Raw genomic sequence first — 21,347 nt, forward strand, 5'->3', positions numbered from 1 at the left:
TGTACTCAGTATAGCAGTTGGGCCACATTCTGTCTTTTTCTAAATCAGACTTCCTCTTACCTGTTTGCTTTGGCAGGCAAAGCTGCATCGGATCCTTTCTGTAGGATTTTGTAAACAATAACTTGGTTTTTCCTACATAAAGGAGATGTTTCACTTTGCATTCTTTTCCAATGCATACATTTTCTGTGTGTTGGCGGTTTTAATCCCTTCCAGTAGTACCCCCACTTATTAAAGCTTTAAACTGCCTGATTATTGTAATTTTAGGACACAGTCCTTACTTAGCTAGCACCTTCCCTGACTACAATGGGAGATTTTGCCTAAGTAAGAATTGCACCCTTAAACACTACATGGAATACTTGTGCACGGATACATACTAATGAGAAAGGTAGTGAATTAGCAGGCAATGAATAATGGTTCCTTGCTGGAAACCTAATTTTTTGGGAAAGTGAACTTGATCTCTGGCTAGTTCTGATCAGTAACTGTCCTGCCCCATAAAACTAAACGAGATGGGAATAACTTCCAAGGCTGTGGTCCATAGGACAATGGAATTTGGATACTTTAACTGTCCTCCTCCATAAAAGAGATGACCTCTTCAGATTAAGGCATAGGTACAATACGTTAGCAGAAATGAGCATTCTTCACTTCTCTGTAGTAGCAGCTGCAAGGCTCCAGGCTTGTACACCTTTCCTTTGCACTAATCTCTCGCTCGTGTCAACATCCACAAAGTCTTTAAATATTTGAGATTGTTTTAAACTTTCACTCGACATCCGTTTTTCCTGGGACATCTTAATTGTCAACTTTTAAGCGTGGTGTATGGAGAATTAAACAAGGCAGTCACGTCATTTTAATAGGAATTGTGTAGCTAATTCCCCACAGACCACTTTGAAGCTTTATCCTGTAAGCCAGGAGGCCCAAACTTTGCCCAACTGAGCACCCCACTGGCATCTTCCCAGGAGCATAAGGCCACATGTAGCTCGCATATAAAATGGACCAGATGGTAGTTATCCTAATCTTTAATATGGAATGCTAGGCAACAAAAAATAGTGGTCCCAGAATGCCATGCTCTCTTGTGGTCCAGCCAATTTCTCCTTTGTGAGCAAGATGGAGTATAGCATGCAGGGACCTGTTCTCTCATGCAGGTTGCCTCCGGTATTAAAGGTGATCATGACAAGGCTTGCCTTGTAGAATTCCACTGGCCAAACTTTGGGTACTACTGCCTTAACCAGTGACCTGGTATTTTCATATTGCTTTGCTTTGGAAGTGAAGCCAAAATAGGCTTTTGGTGTTGCTACTATGTAATCACCTGTAAGAAATAGCTTCAAACTGTTTCCACAATACAAAATATCCATTTTGTAGAAAACCTTAGAGAATATTGTGGCAACTACTTCTAGGAGAAATCCAAACCAGGGCTAGAAAATGGCAAGGAAGCCCTATAACTGGCTGGGTAGTTACTGAACATTGTGACTGAGTCCCTCCTCCATTTATCGGTTTTAATTTATTTAAAATGACAGGATGACTTCATGCCATTAGTAATTGCAAGATGGGTAAATTCAGACCTGACTTAGAACTGTTTCAGTATTTTAACGGTGCAGGTTTGGAGGGGGAGAAGTCAAATTTCCAAGTCTCTGGTGGAAAAACTGCCTTTTGCAAGTTTACTTCGATTATATTGTCCATATACCAATTGAGAAGAGATTAATCTGAAATGTGTGTAGGAAGGAAGAGATTACGGTGACACTAGTTGAAACTGAAGGTCAAATGGTTTTATAAAATGATAAAACTGATTTATTTTACTTTTTAAAAATTAAGTTAAATTTTTGAATTCAAAATTAAATAAAACTATTTAAATGAAATCCATTAGGGTATATGTAAATTTTATTTTTTCTGCCCTACATTTTTATTTTTCAGTGGATTAAACTGCCAGGTATTTTGTCTTGATTGTGCATATTTTTGTTTGGTAATAAACTCCACCAGTCCTCCTTAGCAGACTGTAATATTTTAAATATCTTGAATTGAAAGGGTCTGATGGATGGTGCCCCATAAAAGAATCTTTCTTTATAAAAAAAACAAATGATGACGGAAGCTAGTATGTGAGGGGTTCTTTTGTTTTTAAGTAAAACTCTAAAATAAATCTTTGCCTGAAATCATTTGACCTTTTATTTTTTTTTTTAAATATAAAATCTGGCTTATCTTGTGATTTGACTGTTTGGGGCTACTTAAAAAAGAAAAGAGTAGAAGAACTTGTCTAGAAGGAGAATATGTTGGCTTGGAAAGAGGAAGATATTAAAGTTTTGATATCATTACCACGTGTTTTTCCTTTGGAAATCTCTCTTGGAACCCTTCATATGACATGCTTATCTTCTGTGTATTAAGAATATTTTCATTTCTCCTTTTCAGTGTATTTGTAATATTAGTTTATTTTGGATCAGTATTAGATTGTAAATATTATTCATCAGTGTACATAAAAAATGATTTTACTAAACTTAAAAAGGTATCTGGCTTTTTTGTTTGGATCAGGGCTGAATTTAAATCTTTGTAGCCCAAAGGGAGAAAGGGACAGTCCTGTGGTCAACACCAAGGACAACTGGGCTCTCTCTCACCATAAGTCATCTGATCTCTCTGCTTCAGTTTTACCTGCCTGTAGTAGAATGGAATAGTCACAGTCCTTTGTACCTCACAAGAGTGCTGGGCGGCTTAACTTATTCATATTTGTAATGTGCTGTGTTTAAGGGCAAACTACAAAACTGGGCTAGACAAAGCACCAGAAAATAAAAGTAGGTGACAATCTCACACTGATAATAGGTGGGGCAAGATAACCTGTCATCTCTTCTTTAGTAACTGTGATGCCTCCCTCTAGATGGCAGTATTATACGCTCAATAAGAATACAAAAAGAACAGGAGGACTTGTGGCACCTTAGAGACTAACAAATTTATTTGAGCATAAACTTTCGTGGGCTACAGGCCATCTTGATCATCACTTCAAAAGTTTTTTTCTCCCCTGCTGATAATAGCTCCTCTTAATTAGCCTCTTACAGTTGGTATGGGTACTTCTACCTTTTCATGTTCTCTGTATGTATAAATATCTTACTATATGTTCCATTCTATGCATCCAATGAAGTGAGCTGTAGCTCACAAAAGCTTATGCTCAAATACATTTGTTAGTCTCTAAGGTGCCACTAGTCCTCCTGTTCTTTTTGCGGATACAGACTAACACGGCTGCAACTCTGAAATAAGAATACAGTTTAGCCCCATTCTGTCAGTGTATACAGTAGAACCTCAGAGTTACAGACACATCAGGCATGGAGGTTGTTGGTAACTCTGAAATGTTTGTAACCCTGAACAAAGTTACGGTTTTTCTTTCAAAAGTTTACATCAACAACTGACCATTGACTTACTACAGCTTTGAAACTTTACTATGCAGAAGAAAAATGCTGCTTTCCCTTTATTTTTTCCCCATAGTTTACATTTAAACACAGTACCATACCATAGGTGCTTTTTTTCCCTTTCTCTGCTGCTGCCTGTTTGCGTACTTCCGGCTCCAAAGGAGGTGTGTGGTTGACTGGTCAGTTCTTAACTCTGGTGTTTGTAACTCTGAGTGAGGTTCTATTGGATAACTTACTGTAGCTGTAATTTTTGAGTTGGGGAGAGAAAGTTGATGTGTTTCTACTGTGGTAGCTAGGACTCCATTTAAATGTTTTAAATCTGATGTCTTCTTTTACGTTTGACCCCATGCTGTAAGGGTATTCTTGGAAGCAGAAACTATGGTAGTTATTCTTATTTCCTTAATGAGTTGCATAAAGGGAAAACTCTCACAAGGCACTGCATTAAAGAAAATGAAATTGAAGCAAAGGAAGGCATTGCAAGGTTTTGAGTTCACTATGTTTGAGTTCACTATGTTCACTAGCTGGAATGATTTTGCTTTTATAAGAACTTTACACAAATGGGAACTGTCCCAAGATTTCCAGTAGAATTTTGTTCAACCTTTCAGTAAAGAACACCTTCTACTAGGAGACTGATGTTTTTTTCTTGCTTCTTGGGTAGTTAGTTAACTCATACTTCACTGTATTACAGTCTGCATTTGATATCAGTCAGATATCTTCAGAGCCCTGTTAGAATATGGCAGGAAGACAGGAAAACAGTGACTGTCCAAAGGCATATTCTAATTGGCCTTGTTGCTACACGGTGACACCAACCCAAGGAGGACCTCATTAGTCAAAAATGCTTAAGAAATCTCTGCACTCCTAAAATTGACAGGGAATGGAGGGGAGACCTGTGTGCTGAAGATAGGCAGGCTGGTGATGGAGGGAGATGGGGAAGACACAGTGACAGCAATTTTGGGTCATTGCTGCCTCTCCAATCCACTTTCCATTGTAAATAACCTAACTGTTCGGTAAAACTATTTTTAATCTTTAGCATAATAGAAAGTGAGTGGCTATTTGATCTATAAAGCATTGCTGTGACACAACATCCATGTTGCTGGAGGAAGAAGGAAAGAACAGGCCTAAAAAGTCCTGGTAACTTGAAAGAAGAGAGATGACAAAAACACAAGCAAGCTGTATATACGTAAAATTGTAGCGGGCAGGAAGCTTACAACCCTCTTCTTTATTTTCTCACTCTACTGTGAGAATACCTTTCAGAGAAGAAGGCTCAATGCATGCAACCCACTTTCCAAAAAACAATTAAAAAATAAAATGTCAGCCTATGATTGAGCAGCAATAGGATGTACAGATGTGCCAAAAATCATTCATTAATAACCCAAGGTGTGTCTTGTTGCTATATTAGGTCCCAATGACTGAAGCACTGTTCACCACCCTTTATCTTTCCATTGCCTTGTTCATTCAAAATTTATATAGAGTAGAATCCCAGGGATCCAAGTCTCCACTTCATGCCCATCCCTGCATGGGGAACACATGGCTGCATTCTGAGCTTCATGCCGTAGAATGTTCACATTCAAAGAGGCACGAGGAGAAACAGACACCATCTGGGACATTCCATTGTAGCAGAAGTTTCAGGAGTAACATTTTATAAGTGTTATCCTCTTCCCAGTTTAGAAGCCTAAATTTGCTTTCACATTAGAGAGATTTGTTAGTGTTTCTGTGCTGTATAATATAGCGGGATGGGCTCTCTGGCTGGCCTGCTGCTTTGTTGGACGTAGTATTGCCCTGCCAGACAAAGAGAGAGCACCCCTGAAAATACAAAGGAGACATGGGGAGGGTGCCCATAAAAATATATGTGAAAGGCAGCAGGCAGCTTTGATACTTCAGACAGATCTAGCTGGTGATATGTAAGGAGAGTGTGGGGAACATAACTTGGTCATTAAAATGTTCAGAGTCAGGGAGGGAGGCAGTTAGTAAGGGGTATGGGCAGCAGCTAGCAATGGAGAGAGGGGCATTACCTGTATGTTTTTAAGATGCTGGGCTGTACTGGGTGAAGGAGCTGCTCTGTGATTGAATTAAGGGCAGTACTGCTGCGTTAACACCCTAAGGTTTCCCTTCTCTACTGCAGTTTGGGTAGCAGCAACCATAAATCAGATCCAGAGAGCATTCAGTTTAATCCAGCGTTAATGCGGAGGAGTCTGATGGCCAGGGACGGAGTGCTGGGACAAGGGCTGCTCCTCAGACTGGGCGTCTCCATGGTGCTGCTAGGGCCTCTCCTTCCCAGCACAGTCTCTAGTCCTCATCTACCTCCGCGGTTTGCTTCCTATGAAGTGATAGTTCCAAGGAAGCTAGCAGCCAAGGAAGGCAAAGCCACCAAGGATGAGATGTCCTATGTCATCAAGGCAGAAGGAAAGAACCACATTGTTCACCTAAAGCAGAAGAAAGGATTCCTAGTAAAAAATTTTCCAATCTTCACTTACGATGCTAGAGGTCAACTGAGAGTTGATCAGCCCCGTATTCCAGATGATTGCTACTATCATGGGTACGTGGAAGATACCCCAGAGTCTCACGTGGCCCTCAGCACCTGCTCTGGACTCAGAGGGTTTCTCCAGATTGGGAGCTTAAACTATGGCATTGAACCTGTAGAGACTTCCTTTACATTCCAGCACTGTATTTATCGAATAGAGGAGATGGAACCCAAGGCTGTAATGTGTGGATTAACTGCCAACGAGATAAAATATCAAGCTTCTGAAACAGAGAGGAGGCAGGTTCCCAAAGCGGAAGAATTTCATCCCTGGACGCACACTAAGTATATGGAGCTTCTTATAGTGGTGGACAAACTGCGGTTTGAATATTCAGGCAGAAATATAACTAATGTTTCGATGCAAGTTGTTGATGTAGTCAGTATGGTGGATGAGCTTTTTTATCCTCTTCGTCTTCGTGTACTACTAACTGGACTAGAAATTTGGACAGAAAGCAACCCCATCAAAATTACACACAATATAAGTGAGGTTCTTTCTAATTTTAACCTTTGGAGAAAACATCACATTTATCCACGGGCGCCACATGATGTAGGACACCTGTTTGTGTATATGAACTTTGGAGCAAACATTGGAAAAGCGTACTTGAGAAGTGTCTGTGATAAGAATCGTGCATCCGGTGTCGAAGCATTCTTGCATGGCCCTTCAAGGGAGTTTGCTGTACTTGTTGCTCATGAGTTGGGACATAATGTTGGCATGAAACATGACGGAAAAGAATGTGTATGTGCCAATGACAGTACCTGCATCATGAATGCGCATCATATACAAGTCCATCAATTCAGTAACTGCAGTTTTAGAGACTATTTTGACCTAACAGTGTCCGGGAAAGGACGCTGCCTGAACAACATCCCAGAAATTGAGGAACTATTTCACGTGCAGCATTGTGGCAACTTCATAGTAGATCCAGGAGAACAGTGCGATTGTGGCTCCAAAAAGCAATGTAAAAAGGACCCTTGCTGTGATCACACTTGCCAGTTGAAGCCAGGGGCGATTTGTGCTTTGGGACAGTGCTGTCACAAATGTCAGTTTCTTCAACAAGGAAGAACATGCAGAGAGAAGACAAATGAATGTGACCTGCCTGAGTATTGCAATGGGACGTCTCCGTGGTGCCAAGAGAATGTGTATATGCAAGACGGGACTTTATGCAGTGACAACGGCTACTGTTTTCATGGGTTTTGCTCTACTCACAATTTACAATGTCAACACCTCTTTGGCAAAGCAGCCAAGGCGGCTCCAGAAAGTTGCTTCCAAGAAGTGAACGTAAAAGGGGATCGGTTTGGCAACTGTGGAGGGGATGGGGGTGATGTAAAGTTTAAGAAATGTACATTGGAAAACATCTTGTGCGGAAGGGTGCAGTGTGTGAATGTAAAAAGAATACCTTGGCGGGAGGATCATATGACCATAATTCAAACACCAGTGGACAACATGTGGTGCTGGGGGACAGACTTTCACTTGGGGATGGAGCTCTCTGATACGGGTATAGTAGAAGATGGCGCAAAGTGTGGTACAAACAAGATTTGTATTAACCATACATGTATTAATGAGACAACGGTGCTGACATCCAACTGTTCTTTAAAGAAGTGCAGCAGTAGAGGGGTTTGCAACAGCAATGAGAACTGTCACTGTAATGATGGCTGGGCCCCTCCGAACTGTCAGTTTGCTGGCTTTGGAGGAAGCATTGACAGTGGGCCCCCACCACTTTCCAAAATTGGACTCTTTAGTTTTGTCGGGACTATTTTGGGCATAACCATTGCTGCTGCTATAGTCACTACAGTTATCGCTCTCTTACTTAAAAAGCCTGTGTCAAAATTGATTCATAGAGCATCTGAATGCATTGGGCAAAGAAATCCACCTATCAGGAGCATGTAAAAATAAGGCAGTGTTAGCTTCAAAAAGCCAGTGCAGAGTGGCAAGTCCATTGTTTAGGGTTTCTCAGAGCAGCTGTGGAAATGCCTGGGGAACCCAGCCGGAGAATCAATGGGTCCGGATGACTAGTTTCTGTAGGACTCATGTAAATTTACTTTATACATACACGCATACACTTTTGGCAGTTTGTTCTGTTTTTTTAACTATTTAAATAAATTTGGTCTTGGAATCAAATAGCAAAACGGTCATCAAATTAAAAAACTGATGGATTTAAATCGATATATCATCCCCCCCAACCCCAATCAGGCCCTAAGCAATTCACAGCTTGTCTGTGCCAGGGTTTGTAACTGGGGTCTGACTGGAATCTGGCAGCCTTGCTTCCCTGTTCATCACCATTGTGTTTTTTTAGGATACTGGTGAATTGACACAGAAGCTGGCAGAGAAGAGGCAAGACCCAGTTGGGAGTTTTAAAAACTTAATATTTAGGGCTAAGGTTCCTAATTTTTGCCAGTTTTTTCTTCACAACCCACAGGTTTTTCCCTCAGCGGAGGCTGGCACCTAATATCGTCCCCTTCAGCGAAAGTCAGCTTTCTAAATGGCCATCTCTCCTTGTTCTTAGTGAAACAGAAGCCACAGGCAGCCCTTGGTTAAGATGGCTGCCATTTCCCTACAGCCTGTGGAGGAGGACTTTAGGCAGCTCTTAAAAGAAACAGGTACAGTCCGTGTCCCCCACTGTTACCCGTGGGGCTGAAGTTCTGCTGGCCTGAGGGAAGAGGGCAGCCCCATATTCTGTGAGGAGGCAGAGAGGGGCCCTGTGAAGAACAGGTGGGCCGGGGTGGGGAGAAAGGGTCAGTGACCCCAAGGGAAGGACACTGGTGTGGGCGGGTGCACGTGGGTAAATATAGGTGAGTGAAGGAAGAAGCCGTGGAGGCTTCCTAGAGAGGGTCAGGAGGGAGGTGGGTTATCTATCAGGGCAAAGGCTAGAGAGGGCTCAATGGCAGCCATTCCCGCCCTACCTCACCCCAGGGCATAGGAGAGGCAAGTGGAATCCCCTCCAAGCAGCCAGTAAGGGGGGAGGAGGGGCTCACCCCTTTTTGTGGTTTTTGGCAGTTCAGGTTGAATTTTGAAGCCAACCTCACCCTGTAGGCTCAAAGGTCAGAACGCAGACCAGAAAAAACCATTGTTTAAAAAAAAAAAAAAAAAAAAAGTCTCTCGCTGTTTAAAGTCGTCTCTCGCTATGTGGGGAGCTGAGTCATGATTTTTAAATGCTTGTTTTCGGCCACACAGCCTATGGGCCTCCTGCATTTCTCCCCTTCACAAGCTCCTATTTCAAGCTTCCTGCCCCCCGCCCAAAGCCTCAGAATAGTAGCTGCTGACAGCCGTCCAGCACCCCATTCACCAAATTGTCCCTTTCCAGTACATCAAAGGATTTCTCCAAGCACACACTACTCATTATCTTAAGGTGGGGAGGTGTTGGAAAAGGAGGTAGCGGAAGACTGACATCGCTGGGGGCCACTGATGGGATGGGATGGGTGATGCTGCCATCTCTTTAAGGGAGACCAGTCTCTGTTTACACACAGCAACTGATAAAACTTCTGTAGATACGTGAAAGAGTCTGCAAACCCTAATGTCCTTCCCTATAGGGGACTCGTGCGGCTATAGTCTCGGGCCTCTTTAGCCTCAGTCACATGTTGTAGACTGTTCACCTTCAACCAGACATGAAAGAAGAAAAAATGCTGTTTGAAACATTCCATTGCAGCTGGCGTTTCAGACGCAAAAGCCAAAACACTTTTCTTCTTCTTCCCAGCTTAGAAGCCTGAATTTCCGACCATACAACAGAGGTCTGTCAGTATTTCAGTGCTCCAGAATCGAGCAAAGGGGAGCCTTTAGCCGGCCCCTGGCTTTGTGCTATGTGATAACACCCTTCAAAGTTTCTTGTAACCTCATCTAATAGCCATCCCAGGTGTTTTACAAGCATTAGCAATAATGGTTGGGAATAAACACCTAAGACAAGGCCTTTAGCTGAAGTCTAGGTTGAACTAGTACATCAGCAATATGGTCATCCAAGTGCTCCCGCTGCATGCGCTCAGCTGGGCCTAACTCTGTCCCACAATGCAATGCTTTGATTTTGGAGGTTGCTCCAAAGCCTCTGCTCTCACCAAATAGACTAGGTGAGCAGTGGAATTTTTTTCAGCTTTTTCCAGCTGGCAACGAAGGCTCCAGGGCTGCAGCTGAATAACCTGTGCATGTGTAATGGCCTGCCAATGTACACCCAGTGGCTGGATTGGGGTCTTGGTTGTAGGGCTACTTGCCCTTTGACAGTAACCAGCTGAAGGATTCTAATGGACCCACTGGAATTTCCTCTGGGGGAGGAATAGTAGCTGGAGTGACTGCCAAAGAACAGTGGATTCTGGGTATAGTGAAAAAGCCAAGAAAGTTGACTCAGGGTTGTTTGGATCTGACAAGTCAGGCATTTGCTTTAACTAAAACCATGTTTTCTCCGTTATAATTTGTGGAAATTTGGCTTGGAACCAATCATTGTCTGTCTATTTGCATCTTTAGGAATTGCCAGTGCCACATAACTACCACGTAGCTAAAGAAGTCAGAAACCTTCCACCCCTAGACTAACCATTGGAGCTGGTGCGGTCTAGTGCATAGAGCACAGACCTGGAGCCAAGAGCGCCTGTGCTCTAATCCTGACACTGACTTGCGACATTGCCTTGGACACGTCTCTTAGCTACTCTGTGCCTCAGTTTCCACATCTATAAAGTGGAGACTAGACTTCCCTGCCTTTCAGGATGTTATGAGGATACATTTGTTAGTTTGTACAGTGTTCTGAGTGTAAAAACTCCTGATGCTATATAAATAACACAGCAATGACATAACGTGTGTGTGTGTGTTTGTGCTGCACTGCCCTGTGCTAGATAGAATCAGAACTGCTCACCTGTGTGTCATTGGTGCTATATTGCTGACAGTGAAGGGTGATTCTCCTTTAGCCCAAATAGAAGGGGCCTGTGATTGTGGAAGTGGAATGTGTAGGAACAAGAGGTGCTAAGGTAACAGTGATAGGACAGTGTGAGAACCTAGCTACATATCCCACTGTTGCTGTGAAGTCCAGCATATGGATAACAGTGAAGTCATAGTTAACTTTGGATTTGCTACAAAAAAATTACAGTTCTCAAAAGTCTTTTCTTCCTCTTAAGGGATAGTATGAATTAGGGATGAAATGTTAGCCTTATATGTGTATTTATTGATTCCTGATAGTTTGTATCCACAATTTTAATGCACCTACTAGTAAACATTTAGTAGGATGGTAACGTGGCAAATGCCAGCAATCCAGTGGTTAGCATTACTACATGCAGGAAGGTTTGGAGTTTCTTGGTCTGGAAATGGTGCAGTTCGATGATGGCTTTTCTCCTGTGGTTGAAAATGAGTCAGAGTCTGACGTCCAGCTCCAGACCCGAGCACAGATGCTGAGAAGGACAGACTGTGCCAATGATGGCATCTGGGGGAGTGTGAAGACCTGTCAGCAGTGGCACTGACAGTCGTTCATGTCCTACTAACAACCAGCCTGACTCCAGCGATGAATACCGCAAACAGAATTGAGCCTGGCTCATAGTTTTCTGAGAATCTACATCCTAGGTAACCGGGGCCAAATCCTGAGGTCCTCACTTGGGAAAAAACTCCCATGGAATAGAATTCCCACCATCTCAGTGGGAACCTAAGAATTTAGCTTCTAGATTAGGAGCTTCTGAAAGCAGGGGCTAACTTATCTGTCTATACAGCACCATATGCACCCCTGGGCTGTATAATGAATGATTACATTACAGTCATCAGAGGAACCAGGCACCAGGAACCATCAGTGTATTTGTTATAGAACTTAGTGAGACAAGACGTGGGATACAACTGCAAGAGACAACACAGGCTAAGGGCATGCGTGATTTTGGAGGTTTGCCCCTTGTAGCTACCCAGATCTGCTTAACCTCACTGCTAATGAAAACAGAGAAATCGGCTTTCATTCCCATGGCATCTGCTGCTATGTCATTGTAAGGAGATGTGGCAGGTTTGTTTGCTGAGTCTCTCTAGCCTGCATCTCCAGGCTGAGAGTACTTAGTTTGTGATGGAGCTTACATGTGTTCTTTCTCTCTCATTTTCCTTAATAAAGTCATCAGGATTGAAAGTACAGGTTTGATCTTGGTTTATGAGAGACAGAGCAGCTATTATGGAGCAGTAGCAGCCCTGGACATGTTCTGTTTGTGCCATAATCTGCTCCCATTACTCTTAGTTGTGAACACCTTGGCAGAAGGTAGCCTCAACTCAACTAGCGTTTTGGTGGAAAGGCTTCTGTGAAACTCCTACTGTGACCTGTTTAACTTAGTTTTACATTTCTTTCTCCCTTTGGTTCAAAGTCTGTGCTCCCTGCAGGACTGATCCATAACTAATGAAGCTTGTTCCCACCTCTACATGCACACTGTCAGAACTAATATAAAGGCTCTGCGAATAAATGGATTTAAGATATCTAATCTAAACAAAATATTTGAATGGATTTTTTTTAAAATGTCCCCTGTAGCATTCTAAGCCTCAACACTGGAGCTTTGTATTAATGCAAATCCCTTAAATGTCTCTGTGACTCAGTTTCACCATCTATAAAATGGGAGCAATAGTACTGTCAGAAGGGAAGTTCCCACAGTTGGGGAAGGTGGTCCTGGGTCCCCATCCATGTACCTCTGCACAAGTACCAACCCTTTTTCCTAGAGGACTGTTAGACCTCTGGACCAAGTACTCCACTTAACAACAGAACAATCATTGTATCTAGCTCAGATAGTGCTAGGAGTTAACCCCAGGGAAGGATCTCCATCAGGGGTTACACAAGGTCCTTTTCCCCTTGGTACAGCATATATCATACAGCCCTCCTAGATAAGCACTTGCTCTCTGTTTTGAGCTGATCCATGCCCCCCCTTCAGTCAGTCCTACCTGCTTGGCACTCTGGAGCTGGGGTCCGCTGTACACTCAGAATGGTGGGGTCCTGCCAACTGGTCTCAGCTGTCCTGTTGGCTCCAGGCTGCGCAGTCTACATTGCTCCCTCTCTGTAATGGCCATGGCAGATCTTGATTTCTCTCTCCAAAACCAAAATCCCCTCCAGCTGCATGTAATCCTGCTTTCCAGCCCTATGCTGTCTGCTCATTTGTCCAGAGTCTCCCAGGTGGTCTGTAGCCAACCTCTTGGCCTTGGTTTCTAGTGATGGCACTTGCCCCAGCCAATGAGGCTTGAGACTTCTGTGGCCAATAGTCTGTTCCTGTTCCAGCGTGGCATTTGTCTAATGCAGTAGGAGTTGGGCATTTGATAGCCAATCACTCACAGCCACAATACTCACTGCCACAATTGTCCATGCTAGTTTTCCCTGGAGGGGAGGGTCTCTACCCAATCCCATATCCCCATCTCCTAAACATACTTGTCCTCAGGTCACCATCTGTAAAATGGAGATAATAGAACTTACCTCACAGGCATAGGTGCAGGAACGAGGAGTGCTGGGGGGTGCACTAGCACCCCCAGGCTTGAAGTGATTTCCATCATATACAGGGTTTACAGTTTGGGTCAATGGCTCCCAGCACCCCCACTATACAAATTGTTCCAGCAGCCCTGCTCATGGGGTGTTTTGGGGATAATTAGCTAATGTGTAAGCTGCTTTGAAGACATGATGCTCTGTAGAAGTGCTACATATCACTATTACAAAAGGACCAAATCCTGCTCACCTTACTCATGTGAAGAGCCCTATTGACTTAAATGGGGATACTCATTTACGTACTGTCAGCTGAGCATGATTTGGTCTTTGGAGCAGAAATTAAACAATTTAGTTTGCTCATTCTCAAAGCCGAGTGAAGCACAAAATGTAAACAAACAGCATCAATGATGAAAATTAAATTCCGTTTTCAGAGTAATTTCTGTGTTAATTTAAAGCAAAGATATATAGTTTATAAAAACATGATGTAACTTCAATGGGTTTACAGGGCACAGGGATGAAACTGACCAGTGATTTTTAACCTGAAAGTGTGACTTTTAGCTACCAGTGTTGGACTTGTTTGCATTTTTGCATGGAGGTAGAAGAGCATGATTTATAAATAGTCACCTTGGCTTTATTGTTCAATTGTAATTACAAATATCTGATAACCACTGAGGTAAGAAAAACATCTTCTGGTCATCTACCCTTATGAGAAAGGTCTTTAAGGAGCTGTAAAGGATCTCTCATATACAATTCCCAGCAAATCCTGGAGATGTTTTCATAAGGAAAAGACTGCACTAAATGGCTTACAAAGGTAAAATAATGCATTACAAATTCATAAAAAACTATAAAATAAATAATGATCTTCAGTGAAAACAGCTAATCTCCAGCTAGATGTGCTCAGGCTTTTCCAGCCTTCACTCTGCATGTGTTACTGACAAAACAGTTCAGAACAAGAAAATCAGCAGAATAGCTCTGGCTGATGTCTCATAGACATGACCGGGCTAGGGTTGCAGGGCAACATGCTGCCCATTCCTTTCTTGCTGAGCAGAGAATTGTCACAACACTGTGGATGTAGCTACAGCTGCTGCCTGGGTGCTGGTGGGGAGCGTGCTGGCATAGTACTTCTTCTGGGACCGTAAGAGAGGTGTCTGTGTGTCGATGTCACGGCAAGCTTTGCGTTTCATGCAGCGGAACATGTGCTGGGTCCACCCATAAACGATGCAATTTAGGAGCCCCTGGGAAGTTGCTGTTAGAGCCTAGGAGAGAACCCAGAGCGTAAATCTCTCTTTACATCGGATATAACCTTGCCCTACGCAGCTTCCTGCACATCAGGTGTGGTTAATTTCTAATCCCTAGGTTTCACCATGCCCATTGGGCCAGGGTCTGTACTGGACTCAGAGCTGCAGTTCTGTTACTGGATTCAGTTAACCATGATAAGGATGCATTTCCAAGGAAAAGCAGTATTTCCTTGAAATTGGAATGAATCTGAAGAGCCCCATCAGGGCTTAATCATAGAGATCCTGATCCAAAGCCCATTGAAGTCAGTGGGAAAACTCCCACTGACTTCAGCGGGCTTCAGCTCAAGCTTTAAGTGTGCTTCAGCACATGGACATGGACCTTTTGGAATCTGTACAGGATCCTCCCACCTGTCCTGTTTTCAAAGTGCGCTCAAAGACTGTGCCCACAACCTGTGCGGGCACAAATAGGTAGTTAGAAGCTCCATTCCATAGCAGATGCTTGTTTGCAACCACCCTGGAGTTTATGGGCGCCATGGTCGAGGCCAGTTTCAAAATCTGCCTGTAGCCGTTCCACTTAGAGCGCTCACCAAACTCAGTGGAATCGAGCTTGTTCGCTGCTTAGACGAGGAAACCATAGGCTGCTGCAGGAACTGATATTTATGATTCAGTAGATGGCCCTCCTCCCTCTGAGACAGTATTGACCCCAGGTGGTGCGAGGGGAATGCTGTACTGCTGGAGTTGCTATCTTTTGAGTGAGATGCCAAACCAAGGCCCTGACCACTCACGGTTATAAAACTCCCACTGGTTCTTTTCACAAAAGGATGATTGTTAACTCTGATGTTAACTAGCCAAATGTCAGGGTAATTATTTGGTCTCCCTCCATTTTTTCTGCACTTTCAGTTGGAGACAGGATTCTTCATGTCTTCCTGGCCTCAACTGCAGTGTGGTGATGTTCTGGGCTAGAAAACCGCTGCTGGGTTCTACCTCAGGGGAAGCTGCCATTCAGTGGGATGGGAAATGATCCCTGGGTATAGTTTGTGTATCAGAGTGAAGTTTGCAAAGTGCTTTGGGGAATCCTAAGGGGAAGAAAAGCACTACAGAAATGTAAGATAATTAATATCTGGCCCTAAGAGATTCAACAGTTTGCATATTTGTCTGTTCATAAAACTCTGCCTCCATTTTTCTTTGAGTTTTTGATCTGTCTACATCCCAGTGCGATAGATGAATTTTGGAATTTTTTAGTGCCCTATGCTAACTGCAGCTTCAGTGGCATCAGGAAATGGCCTTCCAAGAAAACTCCTGGTTAACAGTGTCACAAACCAAGGTTATGCATTCAGGTTCTGTAGAAACCCAAACAGCAGTATTCAAGGGGACCCAAATAAAGTTGTTTATCTCAGAGTCTGCATTTGACCTATTTCACCAGGGTTTTTAATGCCTTAGGACTCCATTTATGGACCAGAACAACATAAGATCTGATCTTCTCACAGTGTTTCCAGCACCTAGAAGCCCTAATAGTGTGAGGAGACTAGCTCTTACTTATTTTGGTTCTTGCAACCTTAAAAAGCATGTAAAAAACAAACATAAGGACAACTACAAAGAGCCTTCCTCAATTCCATCCATAAATCAGACACAAGCTCATCTGGCCCCTGTCTGTGTGGGTGGAATCAGACTGTACATTTCCTGTTGGAGTACAGAGCCAACCAAAAGCTCACATGACTGACAAAGGAGAGAAGACAAGTTCTAAGAGATTTCAGCCTTGAGGGTTTTACCTGTAGAATATAAAGAGCCATGTAGATTCTGCTGTTCACTGAAACAGTCAACTTCACTATTCCGAGGAGCACGGCTGTGAAAAGGGATTGATAAAATGATAATGCTTTAGCCTTCATTCTTTCCAGTCACTATTACTACCTCTCTCTCTCTGCCTAGTGGCCAGAACATGAGGTTTAGAACCCGGCAGAAGTAACCTAGCTCTCTACTAACCTGGGCCCCAACAACAGAAGAAAGCGATTGGGTAGAAAACCACTCGTTGTTCCACTATCTTTATCATTGCCCACTGTTGATCACCCAGGTATCCTGTTGAGTTTATGAACCTTTTGTACAAAGCTCGGGCTTGGATGAGAAGAACCTAGAAAATAAAATGCATTTCTTAATATACATGATTACTTAAATGCAACTGTACGATTCATTGTGTCTCATGTACCGGCTGATTTAAGAAGTATTCATCTGGTGCCTCAAAGCACTAGTATACTGCTGATTGGTTGTTCTTCATGTGGTACTTATTTGCTCGAAGAAATATCTGGAAAACAGACACTGCAGTACCAGATCAAAGCAAGGGTCCATTTAGTCTGGTATCCTGCCTTCAGCAGTGGCCAGTAACACACTTCTGAAGAAAGTATAATGGACAATTAATGTCATAACTCATCTATGAGAGAAGTTGTGGTTGATTTATGTTTTAATGCATGAGAGTTGATTCCAATTACGATTTGTATTCTAGCTAGTGTAGCAGCAGATAATATAACTGGACTCCAGGAAACAATGAATCACCCTTAACATGTTTTAAAACAAATTATCCCTCTTTTGTATGAGATGCAAGATTGAAGTCCTGACCACTTGCGGTCATTAAATATCCTCTGGGACATGTGTTAACTCTGGTATCCTGACCCAATTTTAAATCAGACATTCTGCCTGTATTTTCAGTTGGATTCAATATTCTTCTTCACTTCCTGCCTTATACTGTTGTATAATGTTGTTGTGTGCTGTTAAATAGTTGCTGCCTTCCACCACAGAGGAAGGGGCATTTCAGAGGTGGGTGGAATAATTCCTGTGCCCACAAAGGGCTATGTTTTTTGGGTGGAACTTCTACAGATATTCAGTGGGAAAGGGACAGTCACACACAAACTAAATAAAACATTCATTTATTTTAATAATTTATATTCTGCCTCTCACCTTGGCATCTAGGCACATCACACACAAAAACCAACCTCTGTTTATAACTACCAACAGAGGGAAGCAATACTACCCAGCCTCAGAGGAGAATAGGAGAAAGGAAAAGAAAATGCCTTTATAATTCTGACCTGTTCAAGCAAAGGCCTGGCCCAAAATAATAAAAACAACAATGACTAGTTCTTATATAGAGCTTTTCATCAGCAGATCTCAAAGCACTTTACAAAGGAGGTCAGTATCACTATCCCATTTTATAGATGGAGAAACTGAGGCACAGAGAGGAAAAGTGGCAGTGCCCAGGTTCCTCTATTCAAGGGGGTGAATCTAGGGACTGCTGGTATGGTCCATCAGTGATTTTAAAGCAGCTTAGGGATCATCTGAATGGGAGGCTCAGTATAAATGTCAATCACTATCATCCTTGCAACTCACTGTTTGATGGACAAGGACAATATTTCTTACCATAATGGCTATGAAGCTGATCAGGAAGGAGACCAGGAAGACTCCAATGCCATAGAAATATATCACAGAACAAACAGAGCCACCACGGGTTTGCAGTTGACCAGTGAGCATGGCCGTTTCTGTGTGCATCAGGAGACACCTGCAGTCAGAAAGGGGAAGCCTGCGTGTTTACTTTTGGTGACTACTTTCATCAGCCTCAGAGGAAGCAGGGTGCTCTCAGAGGTGGGGGTTGCAGCTTACCCGTGTTTCTGGCTGAAGTTCTGGTAGCAATCACTGCTGTTGCCCAGACAAAACACAGGAACCATTAACAGGAAAGGGATCAAGCTGACGGGAGAAAATGACAATAGCTCAGTTACAACTGCCCTCCTGTACTCGTCCTCTCTTCTGTCGCTATTGAGAGGTCGTTTTGCTTTTTATGGAACAGCCTGAAACTGTACTTTTCTAGCACTCAGGTGTTCTAGCCTACAGCTTGTGCGTGGCATACAGAATGGGCCCCGGGTAACGGGAGGAATTGTACCTGGTTAGCTGAGAGCAGAATTTATCTCAATGTATTTTCAGATTCTATTATTGATCACCTCAAAAGGACATTATAATCTCAACATATTACTGTTAGTATCAATAATGTTTATGTCCTCAAAGAACTTTAGAACCATTAATTAATCCTTGTTAGATAGGTAAGGGACAACAGTAACAAATTCGTGGCCGCCCAAAGTTTAGTGGCTGTCACCATGTCACACATCATGGCCACTTGAACTTCATGGTGACAGTGAAAATACGACCTTGATCCTCTGAAAGGGGAATCACCATTAGCTGTTGGCAGCATGAGGCCAATGACACACAGGTGAGCAAAGTCCTGATTCCATGCACTGGAGGGAAGACGTGCGTGCGTGTGTGTATATATATACACACACATGCACACAATCTCTCATGTGCACGTAAAAGTTGGCTCTTTGCAGTCTGAGTCATTATAGCTAACTTGAATGGAGATCAAACAATTTACAGCTGAGGATCTGGCCCTTTGAGTTTTGTCAGCCCAGAATACCGTGATTACCAAATTACAGCATACACAGTCAAGTTTGAATAAGATTTGTTTCTAAATAAAGAATAGTTTGGGTCTAAAACACTCAAGTTTACTGAAAACATCTAACACTGTCAGAGAGAACTAAAGCCTACCTGGACAAAATTGTTGCTATTCGGCCAATGCGATTTGCATGATCTAAAACCTGTACAGATGAAAAAGCTCAGTTAAATGATCATTCCTTATATTTCAGTGCAACCATCATTTAGTTACATTTCAGCCAGGCTCATCAAAGCAGGAATTCTGAATAGCTCAGGGCACCAATTCTCAGTAGGGATACAATGCCAGTCTTGAGTAAGGTTGCCAATTTTGTTTGGACATATTCCTGGAGGTTTCATCACATGACATAATCTTTAATTAAAGATTAATCTGTAATTCTTGGAGACTCCAGGACAATCCTGGAGGGTTGGCAACCCTAGTCCCGAGGGATCACTGGAGGGAAAGTACCCAGATTACTAGTGTAAATTAAAAGGTCAACATTTTGGCTTGATGAGAGCACTAGTCCCTAACAGCAACTCCTGCACTCCTCTCCAGGAATGATTCCCACGTAAGCATTTTCCTCCAGGAAAGCCACCCGAGGAGGGGAACATGACTGTGTGGCTGTCAGAGAACTCTGACTGCTCTGAAAAATGTTACAGAGACAATGGGCCAATTCTGAGGTCAGTGACATAAATAATGGGTTAAATTACACATGCGTAAATGGGCATCAATTGTAACATTGTAAGTGGGCATCAATTGTAAACTGAAGGGGAGAAATGGAAGGCATGATTGCATCAGGAAAAACCACAATCAGGTGCGTGTACGATAGAGCTGAGGGATGCTTTATTTTAAAGCTTCATCCATCTCCTGCCTTAGTTGTTTTCTCCTGCTACAGGCCCAGCCTTTCTTCCTGCTGGCATGTAAGCCACACCATCGAATACTCATTCCCTGGACTAAATCATGCCCCCAGTGAAATCAATGGGAATTTTGCTTGACCAACTTTCACCGACTTACCAACATGTGACTTTCCTGCCAGCTGAAGATTTATCCCTCACGTGCCAGTTTATCATGTCACATCAAGGAAAGGACAAGACACATGGATGCATGTTTAGTCTTGATGCTCTCTTCCTTGGGAAGACTATGTGCATATGAGACTCTGGTGTTCCAGAGACAGCTATGGGCATATGTTTACCAGATGCTGTAATAAATATTCGTGTGAGAATCCATGAAAAGGGCCAGGAAACAAATTAGAGCTGCTCATTGTATGTGGACTAACATTTTCCTCCTTTGGAGAATGAGTCAGTTTTTAATACTCAACATACTCTGAACCAAATTCCCCTCTATTCCCATGACTGGGTACTTGCCCAAAACAAAAGGGAGTTATAAATAGTAAGACTTAGAGAACTTTATAAGATCCAAATGCTTTAAACATCCATTAATCTCTATATCAGACCATATCAGAGGTAGGTAAATATTTGAAATGAGCCACTCCTGGCTCTCAGAACTGTGATCAGATCACAAGGTCACACCTTTCTTTGGCCACACTTCCAAGATGTGGAGGTATTTTCCCAGTGTGGGCTCATGGCAAAGAACTTTTTATTGAGGAATGCATGATGTAATGGAAATTAACCTGGGGGGTTGTGCAGCTGCTTCTTCCACCAATTGATTGAATGGCTGCTCCTCCAAAGCTAGAGGATTCCAGTTTCCAGAAGCAAAGTGGAAAAGTAACAGACTCTTGATGAGATCTTTGCATGTAGCTTATTTATTTTGTGCAGCATAATTTAGCACAGTCCTGCAGAACGGTAATGAAGCTCTGAAGGGAAGCACAAACAATTCTGACTGTTGGAGACTCTGCTCGCCGGGAAATGTATTGTGGGTGCTGGCACCAATTTGCCTTTAGGAAAGGGCAGAATTATCCCACTCTACAAAAATACAACACAATCCTGTGCTGCAGTCATGGATCATAGTTCCCATTTTATAGCTGGGAAAATGGAGGCACGTAGCCATGAATACATTTGCACACCGCGTGCTTTCCCCTCTAAGATCAGGAATTTAACTGGTATCACTCCTTCCTCTTCCCCCGTGACAGTCTGTGTGCCTGTATTCACCCCTTGCACACTGTTATAATAATCTTTGTGCAAGTATGCCTTGTGAGCTGTGATTGGAAAACTCATAACTCACTGGTCTATAATATCCTGATAAAATATGGGTGGCAACACTGTATGTAAAGTTATAAGATTTCACTATATGGTGTTACTATGGTTTTGTCTACACTAGCAGTGTACAAGGCACCCCAGGTTAGAGAGTTGAGGTGACTCAGCTGTTCATCAGTCCAGATTGTGCCCTGGGAATGTCACATCCCCTGAG

At 42.9% G+C, this 21,347-nt stretch overlaps 2 protein-coding genes across 10 annotated transcripts in view; one reads left to right on the plus strand and one right to left on the minus strand.

Annotated features, from left to right (window-relative positions):
- The first annotated feature begins 5,511 nt into the window (after positions 1 to 5,511).
- On the plus strand, positions 5,512 to 7,783 carry LOC141999300 (disintegrin and metalloproteinase domain-containing protein 9-like). The gene has a single exon (XM_074972568.1). The coding sequence runs from the start codon at positions 5,561 to 5,563 to the stop codon at positions 7,781 to 7,783; it is 2,223 nt and encodes a 740-aa protein (XP_074828669.1). The 5' UTR covers positions 5,512 to 5,560.
- A 6,128-nt stretch (positions 7,784 to 13,911) lies between these two features.
- TMEM116 (transmembrane protein 116) overlaps positions 13,912 to 21,347 on the minus strand; it is a 35,928-nt gene continuing 28,492 nt past the window's right edge. For 7 of the 9 annotated variants that reach the window (XM_074972446.1, XM_074972441.1, XM_074972442.1 and 4 more), the window contains 6 exons: positions 19,097 to 19,146; positions 18,164 to 18,247; positions 17,924 to 18,062; positions 16,502 to 16,646; positions 16,291 to 16,364; positions 13,912 to 14,539 (listed from right to left, as the gene is read on the minus strand). In XM_074972446.1, coding sequence (XP_074828547.1) covers positions 14,339 to 14,539; positions 16,291 to 16,364; positions 16,502 to 16,646; positions 17,924 to 18,062; positions 18,164 to 18,247; positions 19,097 to 19,146 — 693 coding nt within the window. In that variant the 3' untranslated portion in view covers positions 13,912 to 14,338. Of the gene's footprint in view, positions 14,540 to 16,290; positions 16,365 to 16,501; positions 16,647 to 17,923; positions 18,063 to 18,163; positions 18,248 to 19,096; positions 19,147 to 19,994; positions 20,016 to 21,347 lie in introns of those variants that run through there. The other 2 variants (XM_074972448.1, XM_074972447.1) reach the window with 2 other exon arrangements.

Source organism: Natator depressus, chromosome 15 (genome assembly GCF_965152275.1).
Source record: "Natator depressus isolate rNatDep1 chromosome 15, rNatDep2.hap1, whole genome shotgun sequence".
Classification (NCBI taxonomy): Eukaryota; Metazoa; Chordata; order Testudines; family Cheloniidae; genus Natator; species Natator depressus.